The sequence below is a fragment of the Somniosus microcephalus genome, chromosome 9, assembly GCF_052327205.1.
Source record: "Somniosus microcephalus isolate GS21.2 chromosome 9, FLI_Smic_1.0, whole genome shotgun sequence".
Classification (NCBI taxonomy): domain Eukaryota; kingdom Metazoa; phylum Chordata; class Chondrichthyes; order Squaliformes; family Somniosidae; genus Somniosus; species Somniosus microcephalus.
In genome coordinates, this window is record NC_140995.1 from 214,737,464 (window position 1) to 214,761,853 (window position 24,390).

Genomic DNA, 24,390 nt, shown 5'->3' on the forward strand with positions numbered 1-24,390 from the left:
CGATTCCCATTGACTTCAGTTTTACTAGGACTCCTTGATGTCACACTCAATCAAATGCTGCCTTGAAGTCAAGGGCAGTCACTCTCGCCTCACCTCTGGAATTCAGCTCCTTTGTCTATGTTTGGACCAAGGCTGTAATGAGGCCAGGAGTCGAGTGTTCTTGGCGAAACCCAAACTGGGCATCAGTGAGCAGGTTATTGGTAAGTGCCGCTTGATAGCACTGTCGATGACACCTTCCATCACTTTGCTGCTGATTGAGAGTAGACTGATGGGGCGGTAATTGGCCAGATTGGATTTGTCCTGCTTTTTGTGGACAGGACATACCTGGGCAGTTTTCCACATTGTCAGATAGATGCCAGTGTTGTAGCTGTACTGGGACAGCTTGGCTATAGGTACGGCTAGTTCTGGAGCACAAGTCTTCAGCACGATAGCTGGGATGTTGTCAGGGCCCATAGCCTTTGCTGTATTCAGTGCGCTCAGCTGTTTCTTGATATCACGTGGAGTGAATCGAATTGGCTGAAGACTGACGGTGGGGACCTCAGCAGGAGGCCGATATGGATCATCCACTCGGCACTTCTGGCTGTAGATGGTTGCAAACGCTTCAGCCTTGTCTTTTGCACTCACGTGCTGGGCTTCACCATCATTGAGAATGGAGACATTAATGGAGCCTCCTCCTCCTCCTCCTCCCATTAGTTGTTTAATAGTCCACCACCATTCAATGTGGCTTTCTTCAATCACAAAAGTAAAAGTGCAGCTTAAATTCAACAAAGTAGGGAAGGTAATGTGAAAATGCATGGTTTGAATTTATTAAAATGACAGTGTCCTTAGCTGATTTTCCTTCTGGAATGGGAAATTTCATTCAAAGAATGAGAAGTCTCTATCTACAGTAGATAATCTAACATTTTATGGTGATGTCACTAGGATTTTAGTAACGAGTAATAATCAGTCTGTCAAACATTCATACTGTGTCAATGTGAACTGAAAATAACCCCGGGGTTCAATTATAGATGTTGTCTGCCAGCACTAATGCATACTGCCTGGAATATAATTTAGTGTATTGATACCAATAAATTTAGTAACCTTGGTAACAACACTGATTACAGCACAAAAGCAAAATACTGCAGATGCTGGAAATCTGAAATAAAAACAGAAAATGCTGGAAATACTCAGCAGGTCAGGCAGCATCCTGATTACAGCACATTGGTATTTGTTTTGATGGTAGATGGAAATTGAGCACTAAATATGGTACTCTGTCCATGACCTGATAGATATAGGTTTATACTTTATACCACAGGTGTCCAGGACATACTATATTAAATAAGTATCTGCTACTGAACTCTTAAATGGCAGGATGTTGAATTTTAGACACTTCTGTCACAACCTAAGCAATAATAGATGGCTACAAATGAGTTGCTCCTAGTCGAAACAAGTACCTTAACTGCAATTTATTCCTGCAGAGGAGGTCTTCCTGATAGAAATTCCGACTTGTTTGGACAAGGAATTGAATGTATTTCAACAATGCAATCAACTTTGTAATTTATACAGTAAACTTCACACCTCCAAAGCCAATTGCTGCCATTTGTATAACTGCAGGAAAAGAAAGACTTGCATTTATATAGCGTCTTTCATGATCACTGGATGTCCCAAAGCGCTTTACAGCTAATGAAGTATAGGATTTTGAAGTCTACATTTTTCTTTATGTAAAATTGTGACTGGTCACCCAAATGCCATTGGTTGGCTTGTTATAGGAAGTATGGAAGTTTACAAATAGAGGTCAGGCTGGGCGCTCCTTCTCTGGCTCTTGTCTGGCGAAGCCCTAACTCTGATGTCTTTGGATTGGAGGCTTCATGGGCTCTGTACTGCTGCAACTTCTTCCTCCACTGAATGCACAGGGAAGCAGCCTCAGCTTCATCTGTGTTAGAGGGGGGCTGCCTTAGACCCTTGAATCAAAGAGTGATGTGTTAGAATCATCTATTATATTAATACAACCATTATCTGATCTCGCATAAGAACTGGGCATACATATTGAGGTCATCTTGATATTACAGTACAGCTGTAATAGTTAGAAGAGGAACGCTCCACCAACAAGAACATTTTTAAAATCAGCTAGAGTCAGAGACTACTTTAATAATTTTTTTTCATCTTTTCCAATGATCGTTTTGAGATAGTAAGTGCTGGTGGCATCATTGACAGAAATGGCTTGACGCAGTTAAACAGCCCAATGTTATGACAAAGCTGAACCAACACACACAGCTGATCTGGTGATAGCAGGCCCCAGCTTCCATGCTGGAACTCCAGGGTTGGAATGGTACTAGGAATAAAGCGATGATGAATGGTAGATATTCAGGAGCAAATAAGAGTTTGATAGTAGAATGTAAGGATGTTAAGCCAAGGGGGAGAGGAAAAATAGGAGCTGTTGACTTGAAAAATTGGGGCTGTTTTCAAGATTATGCTGTGATTTGACGGACGTGGTAAAAATTATGATGGGGTGGGACGGAATAGATAGAAACAGGCTGTTTCCAGTGCTTGTGTGGCCTAGAACAAGGGGATATAAATATATGGTTCAATGTATTAGTTAGGATGGAGAGTAGGAAAAACTTTTTTTACACAGAGGGTTGTGAAGCTGTACTACTAGATATGGGAACAGTGCAGGCACATGGAATTGGGACACCTGCTCATGTGGAAGATAACACCAACACAGATTGGTAGAGCCAAATGGCCTGTTTCCGTGTTGTAATTTCTATGTAATTCTATGAACTTGATTGATACAATGTGAAGATCTGTGGATTCGAGGAGGTTTAGTTGGGTGTTACTGCCAAAGAATTGATTGGGAGATTACATCTTCTGGCACAGTGGCAGACATTTGCTACCAGGAAGCTTGCATCACTGGGAATCAAAGAATGAGGGAGGGAAGCACTGACCAAGTTCCTACCAGTACATTGTACTTGTATGGGTGACATTCCAGCTCTGCTATGATAATTATACAGACCTAGAAGCAACCCCAAGTAGCCAAAGGGGCAGAAAAGCAGTAGTTTTATAACAAATTACAAGGGATATTGGAATTGGTGTCCAAACAAAATCTTCTCCTATTCATGGGTAAATTTAATGCCTAGATGAGATGGTGGAACACTGGTACTGTATATAGTGAAGGATCTTGAGAGACACAGAATTGGTGATGAAAATAGTAATGGATCGTTCATACTTTAACTCTATAGCCTGAGTCACCTGGCGATTTGTAACCAGCAGAACATTATTAGAATGAAGAATTTCTGCTGATACTCAAATCTACAGAAACACTGTAATGGTGTCTATATAGAAGTAGCTATGTGTCATTTTTGAACAAAAGGGACCAACAACACTGGCAAAATGGTGGTAGGAAAGAGGGCAAAGGTGACACTTTCCTTGTCTTACCTTGATGCATGCTGCCTCTGCTGCTTGGATGGTCTGCAGTACAATTCTCATCAGGTTCTCAGCGTTCTTTACCAGCATTTCATCTGCTGATTTATCACTTGGTGTAACTGCCTTTACGCTGCAGCAATGTAATAAGACACAATTTATAACTGGAGATGCACATTATGAAATAAATTGTTGCGAAACATTATCATTAGATACAAAAAGGAAAGGTCATTTGGCCCACCTTAGCTCAATGATTCTGGAAAAATGTATAGTTCCTCCCACCACAGCACCCAACTGTTCCAACAACAACTTGCATTTATATAGCGCCTTTAACATCATAACATTTCCCAAGGTGTTTCACAGCAGTGTTATCAAATAAAATTTGACACTGAGCCACAGAAGGAGATATTAGGAGAGGTGACCAAAAGCTTGGTCAAAAAGGTAGGTTTTAAGGAGCGTCTTAAGGAGGAAAGAGAGATAGAGAGGAGGTGAGGTATAGGGAGGGAATTCCAGAGCTTGGGGCCTAGGCAGCTGAAGGCACGGCTGCCAATGGTGGAGCGATTAAAATTGGGGATGCGCAAGATGGCAGAATTGGAGGAGTGCAGAGATCTCAGAGGGTTATAGGGCTGGAGGAGGTTACAGAGATTGGGATGTTATAGAGAAAAATTACCCCTTCTTCCAACACTTCTTCACCCAACACAGAAATTGTAGCGCACAATTGTATAATAATTCAGGTAAATATTGCAGTGCAGTACTGAGGGAGTGCTACACTGTGGGGGATGCCGTCTTAGGACGTTGTGGTACTACAAACTTCAGCATCAATGCATATCACGCTTTGGGATTTCGGACCATACCGCCACCTAAGAACTTTGATGTAAAATGTGTTAAAAATGCTAATGAGCTCCCAAGGGGTTAAATTCATAGGACAGCAGGGCTGGCAAGTTGATTAGATTTCAAAGACCTTGCGACAGGAGGTGCTGCGAAGGAGGGTAATGCCAAAGATGGCCAACCTGTTAAATCTAAGGTGCGAGCTGTACAAATGAATGCAATATCTCAGCTATATGGCAACTAGGGACGAATGAAGTTCAGTAGCATCAGGAGTAATGCCAAGATAAGTGTACCCAATTTTCTATAAATGTGTACTCTTCATCCATATAAGGCATGGACCCAATGTAGATGTTTCCTGCAAGCTCCAGCTAGAGCATTCAGAGAAAAATGACCCCTTCTTGCAACATTTCTTCACACAACACAGAAGGTGTAAGGCACAATGATATAATAATCCAGGCTGACACTGCAGTGCAGAACTGAGGGAGTGCTGCACTCAGAGGTGCCATCTTTTGGATGAGACATAAAACTGAGGTCCCATCTGCCCTCGCAGGTGGACGTAAAGAATCCCATGGCACTATTTTGAAGAAGAGCAGAGGAGTTCTCCCCGGTGTCCTGGCCAATATTTATCCCTCAACCAACACTAAAAACAGATGATCTGGTCATTATCTTCATTGCTGTTTGTGGAATCTTACTGTGTGCAATTGGCTGCCGCGTTTCCCTGCATTCCAACAGTGACTCGTTGGCTGTAAAGCACTTTGGGAGGTCCTGAGATTGTGAAAGGCGCTAAGTAAATAAAAGTTCTTTCTTTAATAACATAGTTCAAAATTCACCTTGCAAAGAGTACTGCCAGTAGATGCACAAGGCAAGTTCCTTTTCAAAATCCTAGTAGCAGGAGGAAGGTGATCTATGCACAAGGAAGCTAGTCGGGTGCTCGGGTGGTTGCTAACATCTACCTGAATGTATTTTGTTTATAGGCATAGGGAGTGCACAAACAATGAGAGAGGACCACAGCAGAAGGTGGTCTTGCTATGCTGAAGCAGTGTACCCAGCATAAGGACATAGCCCTGGCCCATTTTAGCTGTGAATCTGGGGGGAAATTGGTGAGGTTGAGTTTGGACCAATAGTGCAAGTATGTATTTATTATTATCCCTCCTACACTGACTTACTTTCTTAATCCTCAAGGAAGAGGCTACATGATGCAATCTGATTTTACCCCTCTTTTATTTCCATTTTCTTTGAAATGCATTATAAATCTTCTCCTCTTTCTCTTTCTATACATTCTTTCCAAGATGAGGAGGCCAACAAGTGGCACCACAGACCCTGACAATCGCAGCAGATTGTGTCAAGCACTCCACCTGCGCCCCAGTATCAACACAGTTACTAGCACCCTGTGGAATGTAGGTAAAGAGCTTGAGGAAGATGAACCAGGTATTCCCAACTCACAATGGAACAATAATCGGGCAGGTTCGATAAAGGGCAGCTGATTCACTCCACCAGACTACCGTCTAGGTGCTAAGAATGAAAATCTACCCCACTGTCTCTGGGGAAAACTCTTACAAATTTCTTTCTAAATCCTTTCAGTGGACATGTGCACCCTTCCACTTCCCAGCACCACCCTCCCCAATTCACCACGAGTAACGGCCTAAGAAATCTGCAAGTATTTCCGTAATCTGAAAAGGAACCCTTGACAAACATTGTTTGTCTAAGTGTGGAGCATAAGCACTCATCTACTGGCCTAAATCAGTCACTTATGTTACTGTACCTGGAAATAATATTGAGCTGATTACTGATGGTTGGGATCTGTTCCACCGCGCACTTCAGGTCTTGCGCGCACCTCTTGTCTAGGCAGTGACCTGCAATTATCTGAGCAAACTTTGCAACAGCTTGTCCACTGGCAGCAATCTGTTTGGCAGTAGAGATTAGTTCCATTTTTGTCTGTATTGGGGCAAAATTGGTACAGGCTTAAGTAAGGAAAGCACACTGAAAAGCAAGCTATCAAATTAAATCACTGAACAAACAGCTTCCAGTGGAAAACTTTGCTTAGATTTTAAAATAGTGTTTACAACCACCTGCATTGCTGCAATATTTAAAGATTTAGTCTATCTGGACCAGTATTGCTCACCAATTTTTCATTTAGGATGGGCAGTAATCCCAACCAATGTTTTGCTTTGAGGCTGCTCTCAGGAATGCTACTACACTGCACCACAAGGTGAACAGACACGGACTTGTACCTGTGATTCCTTTTGGTTTTAATCATGCCAACGTGGGCAGTTACTAAGTGGAGGCCAGTCACTTCACCAAAGGGAGAGAAACTATGGAGGACCAATGGGGCCCTTTCACTGGCTGTGTGGAAGCTGGGATTACTAAATTAATTCCCAAGTTTCCTTTTGCTGGAGAACAAGGCAAGGAGAGAGAACAGGATTGAAGTCTAGCTCAGTTATTCTCATGAATGGAGACCCAGACATACATGAAACAGCAAATTGGTTGTGGTATATAGGTGATGGGAAGGTGGGCAACCAAAGACCCTTAGGGTGTATTATGAGTGCCAGTGATCAACACAGTGCAATGGATGAGTATGTTAATACTTCCATGCAGTGCATCTTGAAACAGTAGGATGTAGTTCACACCCAGGAAAGGCACGAATACATAAAGCCGGACATTTCTGGGACATGGAGATTTTTTTTATTTATTCATGTGATATGGGCGTTACTGGCAAAGCCAATTTTTATCGCCCATCCCTAACTGTCCTTGGGTGACAGCAGCAGATACCATCCATTAACACAGTTGTTCTTCCCAGGGATGAACAGCGACACAGTTGACTGATTCATTCAAAACAATAAAGCATTGTACGCTGGCCCTCTACTATGTAAGCAATTCAGAAGAAGGCTATACCAAAATGGCTGTGGTAATTAAAGAGTTTTATTTAGTACAACACAAAGCACAGGTAATAAGTCAGATTGCTAACAATCTTAGCAGCTAAGGCAATAGATCCAAAAGAAGCGATGTTACCCGTTCCTATTGGGAGCAGCGTGGACCTTGACTGCAAAAACTCGTATCTTTCAAGTTGTTTTGAGCTTTTGTATCTTGGACCTTTTATAATCTTAGTAACATCTTGCTAACGTGCTGATAAAAGATGATTATTTTTAATGAATACGTACCATGTAAACCCATTAAATCGTCTTTGCCGATTGATATTTTCACGGTTTGTACCTTAATGGGATGGATATTCTGATCCCTACGGGTGTGTACGCGCTGTGTACCCACCCGTAGGGACATCGGAAATGCCGGTTTCAGGGATGCGCAGCGCATGCGCTGAAAACCGACATTTCCGATCTGTCAAGAATGCTCTTGACAGACCGGATGCCTGCCCTGGAGAAGGGCCTCTGCGGGCAGATAGTTCCGCTTTCTGGAGAACCTCCGCCCGCAGAAAACCCTTAGAAATCTTACGGCTGGTAAAAGCAGATAGTCTTTAATATTTATAATTGTTTAATAAAGTTATTAGAATTATTGGTGTCTTCCCCACCTGGCCTACCTCTTTCAACAACTAAGAACTGTGGAAAGTTTTAAACTGCCAAGACTGAGGGATTCATTTTTAAACCTTAAATGCCTTGTTGAAATTGTATTGGTGCAGTGTCAGTATACTGCTATTTGGGACCTGTGCCCTGAATGTGTTGGTGCAGTGTCACTATACTGCTATTTGGGACCTGTGCCCTGAATGTGTTGGTGCAGTGTCACTATACTGCTATTTGGGACCTGTGCCCTGAATGTGTTGGTGCAGTGTCAGTATACTGCTATTTGGGACCTGTGCCCTGAATGTGTTGGTGCAGTGTCACTATACCTGTACTGCTATTTGGGACCTGTGCCCTGAATGTGTTGGTGCAGTGTCAGTATACTGCTATTTGGGACCTGTGCCCTGAATGTGTTGGTGCAGTGTCAGTATACTGCTACTTGGGACCTGTGTCCTGAATGTGTTGGTGCAGTGTCACTATACTGCTATTTGGGACCTGTGCCCTGAATGTGTTGGTGCAGTGTCACTATACTGCTATTTGGGACCTGTGCCCTGAATGTGTTGGTGCAGTGTCACTATACTGCTATTTGGGACCTGTGCCCTGAATGTGTTGGTGCAGTGTCACTATACTGCTATTTGGGACCTGTGCCCTGAATGTGTTGCAACGGCACAATACAGATTACCTTGATAGGTCCTTGCTTTTTCAGAAACTGTGCCATGTGGTACATTTGGGCAGCCATGTCTTTGGTGACCTGCACAATCTTGCTGTTGTCTTCGTGCCATTTCTCTGTCTCATCCCTCAGACACAGAGCTGTAGCAGCAATTGGACGTGCTATACTGCTGGAGTTGAACTCATGTAGAGAGCTGCTGACAAACTGGAGTAAATGTAAACAAGCCAGAGTTAGATTAGTCAAAGACTACCCTTTTTTTTTGTTATTGTACAACAAGATGAGGGATCTTAGTGCTGGGGAATTGAACATTTTCCATTTCCGGTACATGGCGTCAGCATCAAGCAGACCCAGATCAGTTATACACAACCAGATACAGAGTAAAGCTTCCTCCACTCCACTCCAACAATGTACCTCAGTCCCAACCTTAACAAGGCACCCCCTAGGGCGTTAGTGTGACATTTTGCTTCCATTTCCCACACCAACAATCCTTGGTCCGCCTGAATGACATTGCCAATTATTGCTGAATTAGGAGCAGACTTGTGCTATAGGCCTATGCTCACTCGGAAATGGACAGGGACTGTCCAAACTCTACTAACATAGGATCACTATAGCTAGCAGACAGAGGAGACTTTCAGCCCATCAGCCTCTGCTAGACTTGAAACCAGGTCCCAATGTCTAATCACTGTGCTGCCCAGTTCCCACAAAGACTAAAAATGATATACGCTATTTGTACATGGAAACCAGTCGTGTGACATGCCATTTCTCCGGGATTTCCACAGATCTTCCGCCAAAGTTATTGCCTCCGATCGGGAGAACCCCCGCGGATATTCACCCCCTTTGTCTCTTGTTTTCCCTCAACCCTTTACCTAAATCTGCAGGCTGCAAAATCCTAGTCACATTTTTTTTAAATCCCCACCCTCTAATTGTCTTCCTACTCTTCTGACCGATGTGGCCACTTTTCACGTGTTGACCTAGACCATGATCGCCAGGTTCTTTTTTTGTGTTTGGTATATTTAAGACTCTCTAAACAAAGCTACTAAGAAATCCACACCAGTCGAGTCTCCGCCTGCCCACTATGGGATGTGCACTTTCTCCCTGTACAAACACACCCCAGGGAGAATAGGTAGAGCCAAGGCATTGGAAAACCTCAAGTATGCATAAGGATCATCCTACCTGCTGGGGCACTGGTTTGTAAGGTTATCTGGATTCAACTGGAGAGAATCCCAGCCCCCAGTGACATCTACTCCTCCGGCTCCACTACTGAACCAGGCTGGCTGGTCAGTCATCAGCAGTGCCTTGAAGTACTGCCGACTTGTTTGGCTCAGGTATCAGATTGTTGAATTTGCCAAAGAGGGTAACTTCAATCCAGACTCTCATTGCCAGCTGTCATATTGTAGCCGCTTTAATCCCAGAGAAACACACTTAGCTCCCCCCCCCCATTGTTACTAGTTGCTTATAACTGATAAACATGGGTTGTCACCTCACTAGAACAGCAGGTATCAGGATCTTCCCAACAACCCACCAAAAAACATATGTGCATAATTACCAACCTCCTAACCACAATATATCGCACCCCATGAAACACTGAAGCTGCACAATTTCAGCAGCATCTGGTTGTCTTTCTGCAACTTGACCATGGTAAGTATTGAACCCTAGCTACACGAGACCGTGTTGTCATAACCGCCTCCAGGTAATGCCTTCCAGCACCTGTCGCCGCGAGGATACGGGGTAGGACATTTCGGACTGAGGTGAGGAGAAATTTCTTCACTCAGAGGGTGGTGAACCTGTGGAATTCTCTATCACAGAAGGCTGTGGAGGCCAAGTCACTGAATATATTTAAGAAGGAAATAGATTTCTAGACGCAAAAGGCGTCAAGGGGTATGGGGAGAGAGCAGGAATATGGTATTGAGATAGAGGATCAGTCATGATCATATTAAATGGTGGAGCAGGCTTGAAGGGCCGAATGGCCTACTCCTGCTCCTATTTTTCCATGTTTCCATGTTTCTTACAGTTTCTTTATCAGCTATATGATGGATATCTGCCTTCAACATGGTTGAGGGTACAGTTCCTACTACTTCGCGCCGATGTAACTCTGGAGTCAGGTCCAGATCTGACTCCACAATACAATGCTGGAAGAACCCATCATGGAGGACATCTCACGCCACTTGACACTGCTTGGAGTATAGCTCCACCACGGGGTCTAGTCGGGTTTAAATGCACTTGCGGTCAAATTAGTTAAAAGTTGATATGAGTTGGGAGCGGAGCACTGTGCAGGCATACACACTCATTTTGGCAGGCGTGCAATTTTCAGTCAGGCAGCCTGCAGTGGTGTGTTATCACCGCAGCCTTTGTAACTGATAAGATACAAGTTGATCATCATCGCTGAACGATCAATAGGCATTTCATACTTTCTTACTCTGTTATCCCTATTTGCGTTATCTTTGTTCTGGATTTACGTTGTTAGCAGAACCCGCTATAACCCAGCACTTACCTTGTCAAGTGCAATGTCTTGGGAACACAAACCTTCTGTAGTCGATGTGAAATGTCGGCCGCTTGGCTTGTGGTCGTCTCCTCTGATTGTTGAGACTGTTGGTGCATTTAATACATTTAAGTGTCCTCGATGTGGCAAATCCTCTGTTGCAATCAACGTCCTTTCTGTCAATTTTTCTTCTTGGTTAGAAAGGGATTTGGCCAAAGAATCACACTTGAGATCAACCAGGGCCCTATTCTGTAACCTTTGCTTAATGTCTTTGCAGGTTTGGTCATTTACACCCACATCCTGAAGTCGTGTCACTATGAAGTGAACTTTGGCACACCAGTCTCTTGCAAGGTACTGGAGTTTGGCAACGTTGTCTTTGTCAGCGTTGTCAGAGAGTTGCTTGGCTTCTGTAACTATCTGAGAAGTAATGAAAGGGAGGTCGGTAACAATCGATGCCAACATCTCCTTGGATTCCAAATTTGTGATGTTGCAAAGACTATTTTCCACCATTGCCTTTACCTCCTCGATATCCATCAGTAGCAGATCCACTTCCTTCTGAAACTGCTGCACTAGTAGCACTTTCCCATCTCCGTGTTTTTGGGCGGCACTTTTAGCCAGATGGAAGAGCCGTTTTAATGTCCCTGCACAGTTGTGATTGACAAGGTCCATCAGTGAAGTTACAGCTTTCACTTTTATTGCCAGTTGTCTTTGGAGGAGCTCAAAGCGCACAGAAAGGTTACTCTTGTACAGTGGTGATTGGTGCAGGGTCTCTGCAGCCCGGATTAACGCTTCGCCAAAAACCTTCATCTCGTCGTTCAAACGGCAAAGCCTGGCCTTGACGTTTTTCTCTCTGCAGCAAAGGCCAGACAATCTGGCCGCCTGTTGTAGCCGAAGCAGATTCTCAGAGACAGCCGGCAATGCAGTTTGAAGGGGACGCTTGTGTTCAGCAGCGTCCCTCAGGTCAGTGAAGAGAAACATTTCATTGTGTAAGAAGCCATCTAATGAAGAGAGCAGCATCCGGATGGAGACAGACCACAGAAGACACGCTCCTTCCAGCTTATCCCCTCCTTTATTGAAAAGTGGCGCCTCTTTGGTAGCACAAACAATTTTATCTTTCAAGATTTTGGAATTATTCTGCGCCACTTTTAGCCTCGAATGGACTTGCACCAGTTGTTCCCGAGCCCCAAGGAGCCCAAAACCTTTCGCGCCATCAGCAGCCCTGGTGGCCTCCCCAGCCAACTGCACACATTTGGACAGTGAACCCATGATCTCTGTAATATCTTCGGTACTTTGAAGGTCCTGCGAGAGATTGTTTCCAGCTAGATTGTGGACTATCTGCTTTACTGCAGCGTACCAGGGACCTGCCACTCTCTGAAGGGTGGGTCTCATATCACTAATCTTGTCCCACCAAGCCGCTGCTGCACGGTAGAGCCGATCTATGTCCCGCTGTTGGTTGACCGCCACTTCCCGGGCCAGGCTGAGAAGATGTGGCGTCAGTCCCGCCACTTCGCCCTTCAGTGACTCAAGTCTTCCTTTCTTTTCGAATGGATCTGTGCTTGTTGCCGCTTCCCTGGCAGCGTCCATGTAACAGTTGGACAGCTCGAGTATATCTACACAAGCGCTGTTGACTGCGGGGATGTCTTCAGCCTTTGCAGCAGAGATAAGATCCTTCACTATAAGGGGGAACTCGGCAGGAAGCCCAGTGCTTGCGTCCTTCATACTTTTAAAATCCTCTTCAGTCGGATCATGTGGTGGGAGAGGTTTGCTCAAGTAACTATCCAGGGATTCCGAAGCTTTGGCCAACTTTTGTTTTTTCAGGTCCTCGGTGTATATCAATGAAAAATCCAAGTTACTTAAGCAACTCATCTCTGGAGCTTGGTGCTTACGAGCGTAGTTGCGCAAGGGACTGAGGAGGTCGGGGTGGTTGATGCCATCAACACCATCGCGCACCTCGCCCATCAAGTCAATCAACTGTTGTATCCTTTGAAAGAGATCGACTCTCAGCTTCGCATCCGACGGGTTCCCCAAGCAGCGACCAGCCGCCACTTGAACTGGCGGGATGGCTCTTTCCGACTGAATGACTAAAACCAGGAGTCCATTTCGGAAGACTGGGTCGGCGCTTTTATCCACACACCTCTTGGCAGCTTGTGCCACACGTTTCGCCCGCCCGGTGAGGTTTTGCACCCAGTGGCTGATGTCTCGGTGGCCCGCGGCCTCTTCACACTCCGCCCTGTCTGACACCATCTCCTGGATGGACAGCTGGATGAACTCGCGGACGTCGACCGCCGCGTCCAGAGCCGCCAGCAGCCCGTGTGCTCCGTGCAGCCAGTGTTGGCGGAGCAGCCCGAGTCTCTCGGGGCTCCCGGGGTGGTTGTTGCTGTTGCTGCTGCGGAGGTGGCTCAGTGCGGCCGCCAGCTCCTCGCTGACATGCTTCAGGCGCCTGACCGAGCCCTGGATGGCCTGGACATGCTCGGCCCGCGGGCAGCAGGCGGCGGTGAGAGCCGCCACCCTCAGCATGCGGTGGCTGTGGCTGTGGAAGGAGGCGAGGAGTGGCTGGAGGTGGGGCGGGCAGGGAGCGGCTGCCCCGGCCTCCAGCAGCCTCTCCAGGGGCTCCTCGGTCTCGCTGAAGACCTGCACCATTTGCTGGAGGGTGGCGGTCACCACGCATCGGCCCATCTCTTCCACCGCCTTCACCAGGGCGTCGCACTCGGCCTCAAAGTCCCCCGCCGGCTGCTGGGGGCGGTCGGCCGAGCTCCCCCACACCTTGCCGTGGTCGGAGAGCCGAGCCCGGAGCTGGAGGAGGCGCTCACACCTTCTCACCAGCTTCTGCCCCAGTTTCTCCTTTGATGTGCTGGCCGCAACCAGCAGGCAGTGAGAGGCCACCGCCTCCACCAGGCTGTCCAGCTTGCCCTGTGCCATGGAAGAGCGCTGGGCTTTGGACGCCAGGTCCCGAAGTTGCTGCAGTCGCTGGGCGAACTGCCCTCCTCCGCCGTGGAGCTCGTCGCTTGAAGGTCCGCCCTTTAGGAGGGCCACTATATCCGTCACTGTGGCGCCCAGCTGGTCAGCGATGTAGGTTTTGGCAGCCTTAGCCTGTTCGGCCTGGGGGTGCTTCATGCAGGCGTGCGTGGCCGTGTGCAAGCTCGGGACGCATTTCCTAAGCGTCTCCAACGCTCGGTTTAAACGCTGCTGGTGGACGGGGTCGCTCAGTTCCTGGAGGCGTCCACCCGCCAGCTTGTTGAGCAGGAGCAACGCTTCCGAAAACTCCCTGAAAGCGGCGAGCAGCGCCGACATGTCCCCTGCAGACTCCAGGAGCACCAGGCAGCCCAACAGCCAGCGAGCCGACTGGATAATCTGACGGACTTCCGCGTCGTCTGCTGTCATGAGAATCTGATCCATAAAAAAATGAAATATAATTCTTAGAAACCCAGTGGATTATTTCATCTTCATTTAATAGGACCATAGTTCACTTCAGGATCCCTGATATGTGCCAGAGGTACATTCAAATCCAACAAATGAAACCATGACATTTTAAGGCATCAAGGCATGAAAAAATGACTTGCCTGCCGAACCAATTGAAACCAATACAAATAATAATCCTACTCTAAAGGATTTCCGTTTCTCTTTCTCCTGCTTCATACCGTTCCACAGGTGCCAATAGGCCTCAAGTACTTGGTTAGAATGGCTGCTCTTCATGTCTGAGCGTAGACAATGAGTCTTGGCAGATTCATTCACCAGTTGAAGCAGGATAGCCAACCCCCATAATAACAACAGAAAATGCTGGAAAAACTCAGCAGGCCAGGCAACATCCGTGGAGAGAAAATAGGGTCAACGTTTCGGGTCAAACCCTTTGTCAAGACCTGAAATGTTGACTCTATTTCTCTCTCCACGGATGTTGCCTGGCCTGCTGAGTTTTTCCAGCATTTTCTGTTGTTATTCCGGATTTCCAGCATCTGCAGTATTTTGCTATCGTACTAGCCAACCCCCATTCTGAGTTTCTTTTCCTTTCTCGGCATAAGTGTTCCCGGCCTCGATAACCACCTTTCAATCCCGCTCCCAAGGGGATGATTTTAACCCTACTCGCTCAGCAGAAACCTGGCGGGTGGGGTGTTAAAATCGCCCTGGCTCTTACCTGTCCGAAAGCCGCCATGATCGCAACATCTGCAATTTTAACCTGCTCACCTGAGATTATTTACTTGGACTGGTGAAAAGATAGACCTGGAATTCCTAACGCTTCCTGCAGCTAGGACAGGTGCCCGGAGCCAACCGGGGTCCCTCTTTACATATGCATGTTGTGGCCTGATGACATCATTGAGACCCGACTGTCATTTTAACTCAGGCCTGAGCGGGGAATCCACCTGGAGTTAAAATCTGGGCCATATGCTATCAGTTAGGAGGGTAAAATGTCCAGTGTACAGTCGCCTTCGTGGCTGCCACTTTGCTCCCACCACCATACCACACAACTAGAAATGGCAAACTGTGTCTCCCTCGCAGGAGCTGGAGTACAATAGCAGTCAACACTTAGGTTCAGACTCTGTTGCGAGGGCAATTTGAATCTAACCCGCCTGTCGGGAAACTGACGGGATGGGGAGCAACGCTGGTTTTACCGCCCCCCCGATTTTACTCTCCATTGAAATCAATGGGCGGGGTGTAAGACCAGCGTTCCGCCCGATCCCGTGGGTTTCCTGTCAAGGTGGGCGAGGTTACCATTACCCACTGTACTTCCAGTGGAGAACGCCGATGCTTGCTGTCTCCCTGAAATTATTTACTTGGACGGCTGAAAAGATAGACCTAGAATTCCTAACACTTGTAAGCTTTCTGGCACCAGATTGTGGGCCTGCTGTACCAGCGGCTCTGCTTAGAACGGACGGACCTGCATTGTCCCCTGTAGGACATTCTGAGCAGAGGCGACTAGCTCATTCCTGTGTTCACGGAGTGCTGGCTGAATGCTAAGTTTCTGGGCTGCCATCAGGATGCCCTTTCCGGACACTGCGGCCAACTCTAATGCCAGGCCCATTTCGCTTTTCAGCTGACCATCATCAGAGTCTTCCACAAACCTAAGAAGACAAAGGAAGTTAAATCTATTACAAATGGGATTAATCGTTGATTTTTTTTAAAAATCACAGAAACAAGTTAACGTTTGCAAATGAGAGTTGCTGTCCGTTTACTGCATAAGTTTCTGCCCAGGACCACATCCCACACTGCCTACATACCTCGTGCAGTGCCAAATCGGCTCAGCTGAATGCTGATACCTAAATATTCAACTTCATTTACCAAAAACAGGTGCTAGAACAGAGTCAACGTGAACCAGTTTTTCTGGCTTAGAATGACCATTCTTGTGATCATGGGATTAGTCTAGTAAAGAACCTGCACACACACAATGGGCTGAATGACCTCCTTCTGTGGTGTAAACTTCTATTATTATATATATAGTATATATGGACATGGAATCAACATCATAAGATTTGAGATAACCCATTTAGTGGTTCAAAGTGTAATTCCACATCAAGTATCGCATGTCATGAAACATCCTCTTCAGCTCAATGTGTTCTGCCATCTCACATGTCTCCAATGTAATATCCTCATATATAATGTAAAGTAAGCAATATGCTGCTTAACCAGCACCTAAGATCCATTGAAAACCTTTACCCATTAATTTGTAACATTATACTTTCTTGGTAAACTATTGCCTTTAGCTCGGGTCTTGTATTATCTTGTGTGTCTAGGTAATTGTGTGGGGCAAATTGAAAAATGTAACGCTTCAAGAGAAGAAAGGGGATTAAAACAGTGAGTTATTTCTTTCATATCACCCTCACGTGATTGTAGGAGAAACTATTGAATACAATCTGCCTTCATGACTGCCTCTGAAATGGTGTTTTGCAGCGAGTATTTTTCACCTTACTGAGAACAGCCACTAACGGCTGTGGATGTTTCACACAGTTGGTGAGGTACAACAATAAAATATTTCAGTGAGGGAAATTACAAATGGGCTAGCATTTGGCTCTGACAACACCCGGCAAGCAAATACACTAAAAGCAGCAGCAGTGTGAGGCAGCTGCACTTCACACCACCCAACAGTGTGGCAGTGCTGAAACAATCCAAAGAATGGCGGAGGGGGGGGAATAGTCCAATAATTGTTCCAAAAGAGAACCAGGCCATAAATCTGCTGCCATTCTGTACACCGCAAGTCTGCTGTGGCCACATTGTGCACCCGTCACTTAGTAGATCGCTCACAATGAAAGACCACTGTGCTTGTGTGAAAATAAACTCAACAAATATACAGCAAAATTCTAAACAGAAACATCTTCCAAAATTGGAGATAGGATTAGGAGTAGGCCATTCAGCTACTTGAGCCTGTTCCACCATTCAATTAGATCCTGGCTGATCTGTATCTTAACTCCATTTGTAAAGAAATAGAATACTCCTCCCACCACAGTGTTTTCTTCTCTTTCCCCCTCCTCTCCTGATTCATGCCGGAGTATTGTTTTATGCAGCTACTGGACATCCCCTTGTACCTCAGCAAAGTGGTCATTCTGTATGCGAGTATCAGGAACCTACTTTACCAAGTGGGACATGACAGCTGAACCGAATCCTGTTCTTACGCACATTCCATCAGGGGCCACTGAACACCTAAGAAAGGATATACTTGCCATAGAGGGAATGCAGCGAAGGTTCACCAGACTGATTCCTGGGATGGCAGGACTGTCGTATGAGGAGAGATTGGGTCGACTAGGCCTGTATTCACTAGAGTTTAGAAGAATGCTAGGGGATCTCATTGAAACGTATAAAATTCTGACAGGGCTAGACAGACTGGATGCAGGGAAGATGTTTCCCCTGGCTGGGGGGGGGGGGGTCTAGAACGAGGGGTCACAGCCTCAGGATACGGGGTAGGACATTTAGGACTGAGATGAGGAGAAATTTCTTCACTCAGAGGGTGGTGAACCTGTGGAATTCTCTACCACAGAAGGCTGTGGAGGCCAAGTCACTGAATATATTTAAGAAGGAGATAGATAGATTTCTAGAACAAAAGGCATCAAGGGGTATGGGAGAGAGCGGGAATATGGTATTGAGATAGAGGATCAGCCATGATCATACTGAATGGAGGAGCAGGCTCGAAGGGCCGAATGGCCTACTCCTGCTCCTATTTTTCTATGTTTCTAAGAGCAGGAACCCGCGCTGATTTTTCTTCTCCCTACTCCAGGGACACTGACGTCCATCATGACATTCCTTACTAAAACCTTGGCTGAAATCAGCACAAAACCGAGATCGAACCTCAGACATTCCTAGTCTGTGTGGCTCATTACCACCTCGGGAGGCGGCTTTACCCAGCAAGACATCGGGAGAGCTTCACAATTAGAATACCTGATTGGAATGGGATTGATATGATTTTTTTCTATCGCATTCATGAAGCATATCTAAATACCTCATTTGTGACCGTGGCATCTGTGATTTATGAAGAAAGCCTAACTCATACCACAAACACGTTTGTTCCCATCGACGTGCCAGGGACGTACCATTCTGCAGCACTAACAAGTTCTTCAGTTGCTTTAGCCACTTCCTTAGCTGCTGGCTCTAGATCAGAGAAATTTTCATCGTCGATGCCTCTCCATTCACTTAGGATAATCAGATGGGACACTTGAGCAGCAATCGGTGCTATGATTCTTTCAGCGCTCTTGGTCTTGATTAGAGCACCGATCCCATTCGGACAAAAGGATGCCATTCACATAAGCCTGGAAGTGTAGAAAGAAATTTATTCTAAGGGCCTGTTTGTCTACAGCAACATGCCTATTTTAGTCGACCAATAAGAGTGACACTGGGTTGCCTCAGTGTCATCAACAGGAAAATCAATCTACAAGTGCCCACTCATGAGGAGGCACAACTAACATAATCATTCAGACATTTAAACACAAGGGAAACTTATAAACCTAAATGATATTGGGCCTGAGTTTGCAGTCGAAAGCTTCCAGCGGACAGATGCCTCTGAACCGCAATAAAACTACGAACCTACCTGATGGTCCTGGATCCACGGAGACTCGCGCTCCTGGGCCTCTATGTAGACATGCATAAAGGCTCACGTATTCCCATGGGTGCACGAAGTTCGCAAGCATCCTTGGGATCACGTGGGCTGGCCCAACCAATGAAAGAAGGGGGAGCCCCATTCATGCTTATGGGGATTCCTTGAATGGGGGATCACATAAAAAACAATTAACATAACAAATAACTTTTAAAAATACATATTTAAAATTAATGAAAATACATTATATTTAAACATTTAAAACAAAAATTAATTTTTTTTAAAAATAAATATAAATGTTTTATTGGGGCTAAAAATAACCTTACCTTATTTTATAGGTGTTTTAATGTTTAAATGATTGAAAAAAAGGTGTTTTTATTTTCATTTAAACTCTTACGCTGGTAAAAGCTGGCCTTACGCCTGCTTTTACCAAGCATGAGAATTTCATGGGCATTCGCTGGGCAAATAGCCCAACTCTCTGCCCGCGGATGCCCTTTTCCCGGGGATGCAGATGATCTGTTAAGAAGACCCGTAGGGGCCACAAAATACTATTTACCCACCTTTGCTCCCTATCCCTTGATACCCTTACCTAACAAAGTAATAAAATAATGGAGGACACAAAATAGTATTTTGTGTCCACCAGACACTGTTGTAATTCCTTGCGATACCCACTGGTCGCAGAAGGCCTACAGCAGCATTGAGATTTGCCATGTGGGAAAATCAAAAACGATCATTTGCACATGCAAAATAACATGTAGTGAATCATAGCAATAGCACATCATTTTCTTTCTTTTAAAGGGAAAGCACACCTAATCATTTCCTTCCTATGTAATTCTCACACAATGTGTCATCGCTGGCCGACAGGGTAGGTGGTTGACACCAAACTACATGACCAGGTGGCAAGCATAAGATAAGGCTGATCATATTAATTGAAAACTGGGTCAATGAGCCTGGTTTAGTTATGCCAGATAAAATTTCACATGGCTAAATGTAAGGTTATAAATATTGGAATATGAAGCCTGTGAAGGGGACATCTTTTGAATAAAGAACCCACATGCCTTTGGGTGTAAAGCGCACCTACTTATGGTGTAAGGAGGTCACACAGAAACACTTCCAAGTATGCAATGTGTTTCCAGCATTAAATTGCAGGCCTAGCCCCAAAGGGACACAATTAAGTGCCTCTCCTTAGAGCGGTGATACCACCAGAATTTGTAGGGAATAATTGGTGTTGGTCCACCCAAACTCAAATTAACTCAAGATGGTAAGGTTAGTGAAAAAGAAAACAAAATTCCATATGGTACCCATCGGTCACAAGGGCATCCAGTGAGCCAAAGGACATCACATGTTTGTGTTCAGAGTCACCTGGACGCCAACTATAAGGACAGTGAAGACCTTTACATAAGAATATAAGAACAGCAGTAGGCCATTCAGCTCTTTGAGCCTGTTCCGCCATTCAATTAAATATTGAACACATAAATCTATTCTGACACTCCAGTGCAGTGCTGAGGGAGTGCTGCACTGTTGGAGGTGCCGTCTTTTGGATGAAACATAGAAACAGAGAAGATAGGAGTAGGAGTAGGCCATTCGGTCCCTCGAGCCTGCCCGCCATTCAATGCGATCATGGCTGATCATCCAAATTCAGTACCCTGTCCCTGCTTTCTCCCCATATCCCTTGATCCCTTTAGCTTTAAGAAGTATATCTAACTCCTTCTTGAATATATTTAATGAATTGGCCTCAATTGCCTTCTGTGGTAGAGAATTCCACAGGTTCACCCCTCTGGGTGAAGAAATTCCTCCTCATCTCAGTCCTAAATGGCTTACCCCTTATCCTTAGGTTGTGACCCCTGGTTCTGGACTCCCCTGCCATCGGGAACATCCTTCCTGCATCTAGTAAAACCAAGACGTTAAACCGAGGCCCCGTCTGCTCTCTCAACTGGACGTAAAAGATCCCATGGCACTATTTCGAAGAAGAGCAGGGGAATTATCCCTGGTGTCCTGGCCAATATTTATCCTTCAATCAACATAACAAAAAAAATTATCTGGTCATTATCACATTCCTGTTTGTGGGAGCTTGCTGTGTGCAAATTGGCTGCCACGTTTCCCACATTACAACAATGACTACACTCCAAAAGTACTTCATTGGCTGTAAAACACTTTGAGATGTCTGGTGGTCGTGAAAGGCGCTATATAAAAGCAAGTCTTTCTTTCTTTTTAAATCATAGCTGATCTTCACCTCAACTCCATTTTCCCACCGTTGCTTCATATCCCTTGATACCTTTACCTAACAAAAATCTATTGTTCTCAGTCTTGGAAAATTTCAATTGACCCAGCATCCACAGCCCTTTGGAGGTGAGAGTTGCAGATTTCCACTACAGTGAAAAGGTACTTCCTGATTTCAGTTCCTAAATGGCAGAAAATCCTGATAAGGCTCGTGGGTTTGCTAACCAAAAGCCTTAATTAATATAATTTTTTCTAAAATCCAGAATCAGTAACAGAAAACAAAGTATATTTTGATGTTTTTATTATAGAATCATAGAATGGTTACAGCTCGGAAGGAGGCCATTCAGCCCGTTGAGCCCATGCCGGCTCTCTGCAAGGGCGCACTTCAGCTAGTCCCACGCCCCCGCCCTTTCCCCGTAGCCCTGCAAATTTTTTTCCTTCAAATACTTATCCAACTCCCTTTTGAAAGCTGTGATTGAATCTGCCTCCACCACCCCTTCAGGCAGTGCATTCCAGATCTTAACCACTCGCTGCATAAAAAAGATTTCTCTTACGTCGCCTTTCGTTCTTTTGCCATATCACCTTAAATCTGTGTCTACTAGTTCCTGTGTTCCCATGTTCTGCCCATCCATCTTTTTTTGTTACTGGTTCCCCCTCTCCATGTTCTGCCTGTCCATCACTTTTTGTTACAGCTTTCATGCCCAGTCTATCTAACTTGCACTTGCTAATAAATTCATAGAATGGTTGCAGCTGCCTCCACCACCCTTTCAGGCAGCGCATTCCAGATCATAACCACTCGCTGCGTAAAAAAGGTTTTCCTCATGTCGCCTTTGGTTCTTCTACCAATCACCTTAAATCTGTGTCCTCTAGTTCTCGACCCTTCTGCAAATGGGAACAGTTTCCCTCTATCTACTCTGCCCAGACCCCTCATGATTTTGAACATCTTTGTCAAATCTCTTCTCAATTTTCCCTGCTCAAAGGAGAACAACCCCAGCTTCTCCAGTCTATCAACATAACTGAAGTCCCTTATTCCTGGAATCATTCTCGTAAATCTTTCCTGCACCCTCTCTAAGGCCTTCACATCCTTCCTAAAGTGTGGTGCCCAGAATTGGACACAATACTTCAGTTGGAGCCGAACCAGTGTTTTATACAGGTTCATCATAATTTCCACACTTTTGTACTCTATACCTTTATTTATGAAGCCCAGGATCCCATAAGTCTTTTTAACTGCTTTCTCAACCTGCCCTGCCACCTTCAACAATATACCCCCAGGTTTCTCTGTTCGTGCACCCCCTTCAGGATTGTACCATTTCGTTTATATGTCCTCGCCTCATTCTTTCTACCAAAATGTATCACTTCACACTTTTCTATGTTAAATTTCATCTGCCACATCCGCCCATTTCAACAGCCTGTCTATGTCTTCCTAAAGTCTATCACTGTCCTCCACACTGTTCACTATACTTCCACATTTTGTGTCATCTGCAAATTTTGAAATTGTGCCCTGTACACCCACATCCAAGTCATTAATATATATCAAGAAAAGCAGTGGTCCTAGAACTGACCCCTGGGGAACAGCACTGTATACCTTCCTCCAGTCCGAAAAAGAACCGTTCACCACTACTCTCTGTTTCCTGTCACTTAGCCAATTCTGTATCCACGCTGCCACTGTCCCTGTTATTCCATGGGCTCCAACTTTGCTGGCAAGCCTATTGTGTGGCACTTTGTCGAACGCCTTTTGGAAATCCATGTACACAACGTCAACTGCATTATCCTCATCAACCCTCTCTGTTAGCTCGTCAAAGAACTCAATCAAGTCAGTTAAACATGATTTGCCTTTAACAAATACGTGCTACCTTTCCTTAATTAAACCACACTTGTCCAAGTGACTGTTAATTTTGTCCCTGATTACTTTTTCTAAAAGCTACTGAGGTCAAACTGACTGGCCTGTAGTTGCTGGGTTTATCTTTACACCCTTTTTTGAACAATGGTGTAACATTTGCAATTCTCCAGTCCTCTGGCACCACCCCCGTATCTAAGGAGGATTGGAATATTATGGTCAGTACCTCCGTGATTTCCTCCCTCAATTCCCTCAGTATCCTAGGATGCATCCCATCTGCTCCTGGTGACTTATCTACTTTAAGTACAGCCAGCCTTTCTAATGCCTCCTCTTTATCAATTTTTATCCTATCAAGTGTCTCCAATACCCCCTCCTGCACTATGTCTATGGCAGTATCCTCCTTCTTGGTGAAGACAGATGCAAAGTACTCGTTTAGTACCTCAGCCATAACCTCTGCCTCCATGCATAGGTCTCCTTTTTGGTCCTTAATGGGCCCCACCTCTCCTCTTACTACCCTTTTACTATTTATATGCCTGTAGAAGACTTTTGGATTACGTTTTATATTGGCTGCCATTCTATTCTCATACCCTCTGTAGTGGCGCTTCTTAGTTTCCAAACAGGCAGGCCACTGGGCTGTGGGGCTTTTAACATCGAGTAGACGCGTGTCGAAATAAAACGTTCCCAAACGTAGCTTTGTCTTTTAAACGGTTTACTATAACACTTAACAAACAGAATTACAAAGCAAACACGTATAAACGAACACGGTCAAAAACTGTACTGCTCCAAACCTCACAGCTTCTGCCTTTTTCACCACGTGCAGTTTAAAACTGTAAGATGGCTGCACCCATGTGTGGCTTAGGGACTGTTCCATTGTGGCAAGAATGAAGGGGGTGTCGGACTATACTACTGGAGCAAGAAAATAGGGGGTTTCTTAATACAATAAGTCGTTCAGGTAAATTAACTGTATTATGCCATTTAGCCACTATTTTAAAGTATTTTCTTAAGCTTTTATGGCTCTTACACCCTCTCTTTGCCCCTCTTATTCGATTCAAAAAATAATTAATGCTCAAATGCATTGTGTCAATCTGATAACTGGTCGGACACAATAAATGGGGCACAGATTCAGCAGGAGATCTACGCATGGTAAATTCAGTGACAGGCGTGCTGACGCTACAGCTCTCTCTATTTCCATGGCTCCGGCTCCTGCTCCTCCTCTTACCTTGCAGTCCGTGAAGAATACAGTAATTTGGGGAGTGTGGCAGCGAGGCAGTCCTTATAGATGAGGAATGAGGGGGAAAGGCCTGCGCTTTTCAGTGAAGTGCACACCCAAAGCCTGAACTCCGGCTCCAACCCCTGCGGTCGCAGCGCGTTCCCGTCTCTTAGCAACCGCCATTCACACTGTCTGGCGGCTCCGGGCAAGGTTCTGAAAGACAATGAGAA

General features: G+C 45.3%; 1 protein-coding gene across 1 annotated transcript; it reads right to left on the bottom strand.

The window, feature by feature from the left end:
• Nucleotides 1–1,430: 1,430 nt before the first annotated feature.
• Nucleotides 1,431–24,390, bottom strand: LOC147113017 (catenin alpha-2). The gene is made up of 9 exons (XM_085997881.1): nucleotides 24,170–24,390; nucleotides 18,888–19,056; nucleotides 18,394–18,609; nucleotides 15,753–15,936; nucleotides 10,895–14,269; nucleotides 8,416–8,607; nucleotides 5,987–6,159; nucleotides 3,412–3,529; nucleotides 1,431–1,940 (listed from the first exon to the last, which is right to left on the bottom strand). The coding sequence occupies exons 3-9, from the start codon at nucleotides 18,597–18,599 to the stop codon at nucleotides 1,743–1,745; spliced, it is 4,446 nt and encodes a 1,481-aa protein (XP_085854007.1). The 5' UTR covers nucleotides 18,600–18,609; nucleotides 18,888–19,056; nucleotides 24,170–24,390; the 3' UTR covers nucleotides 1,431–1,742.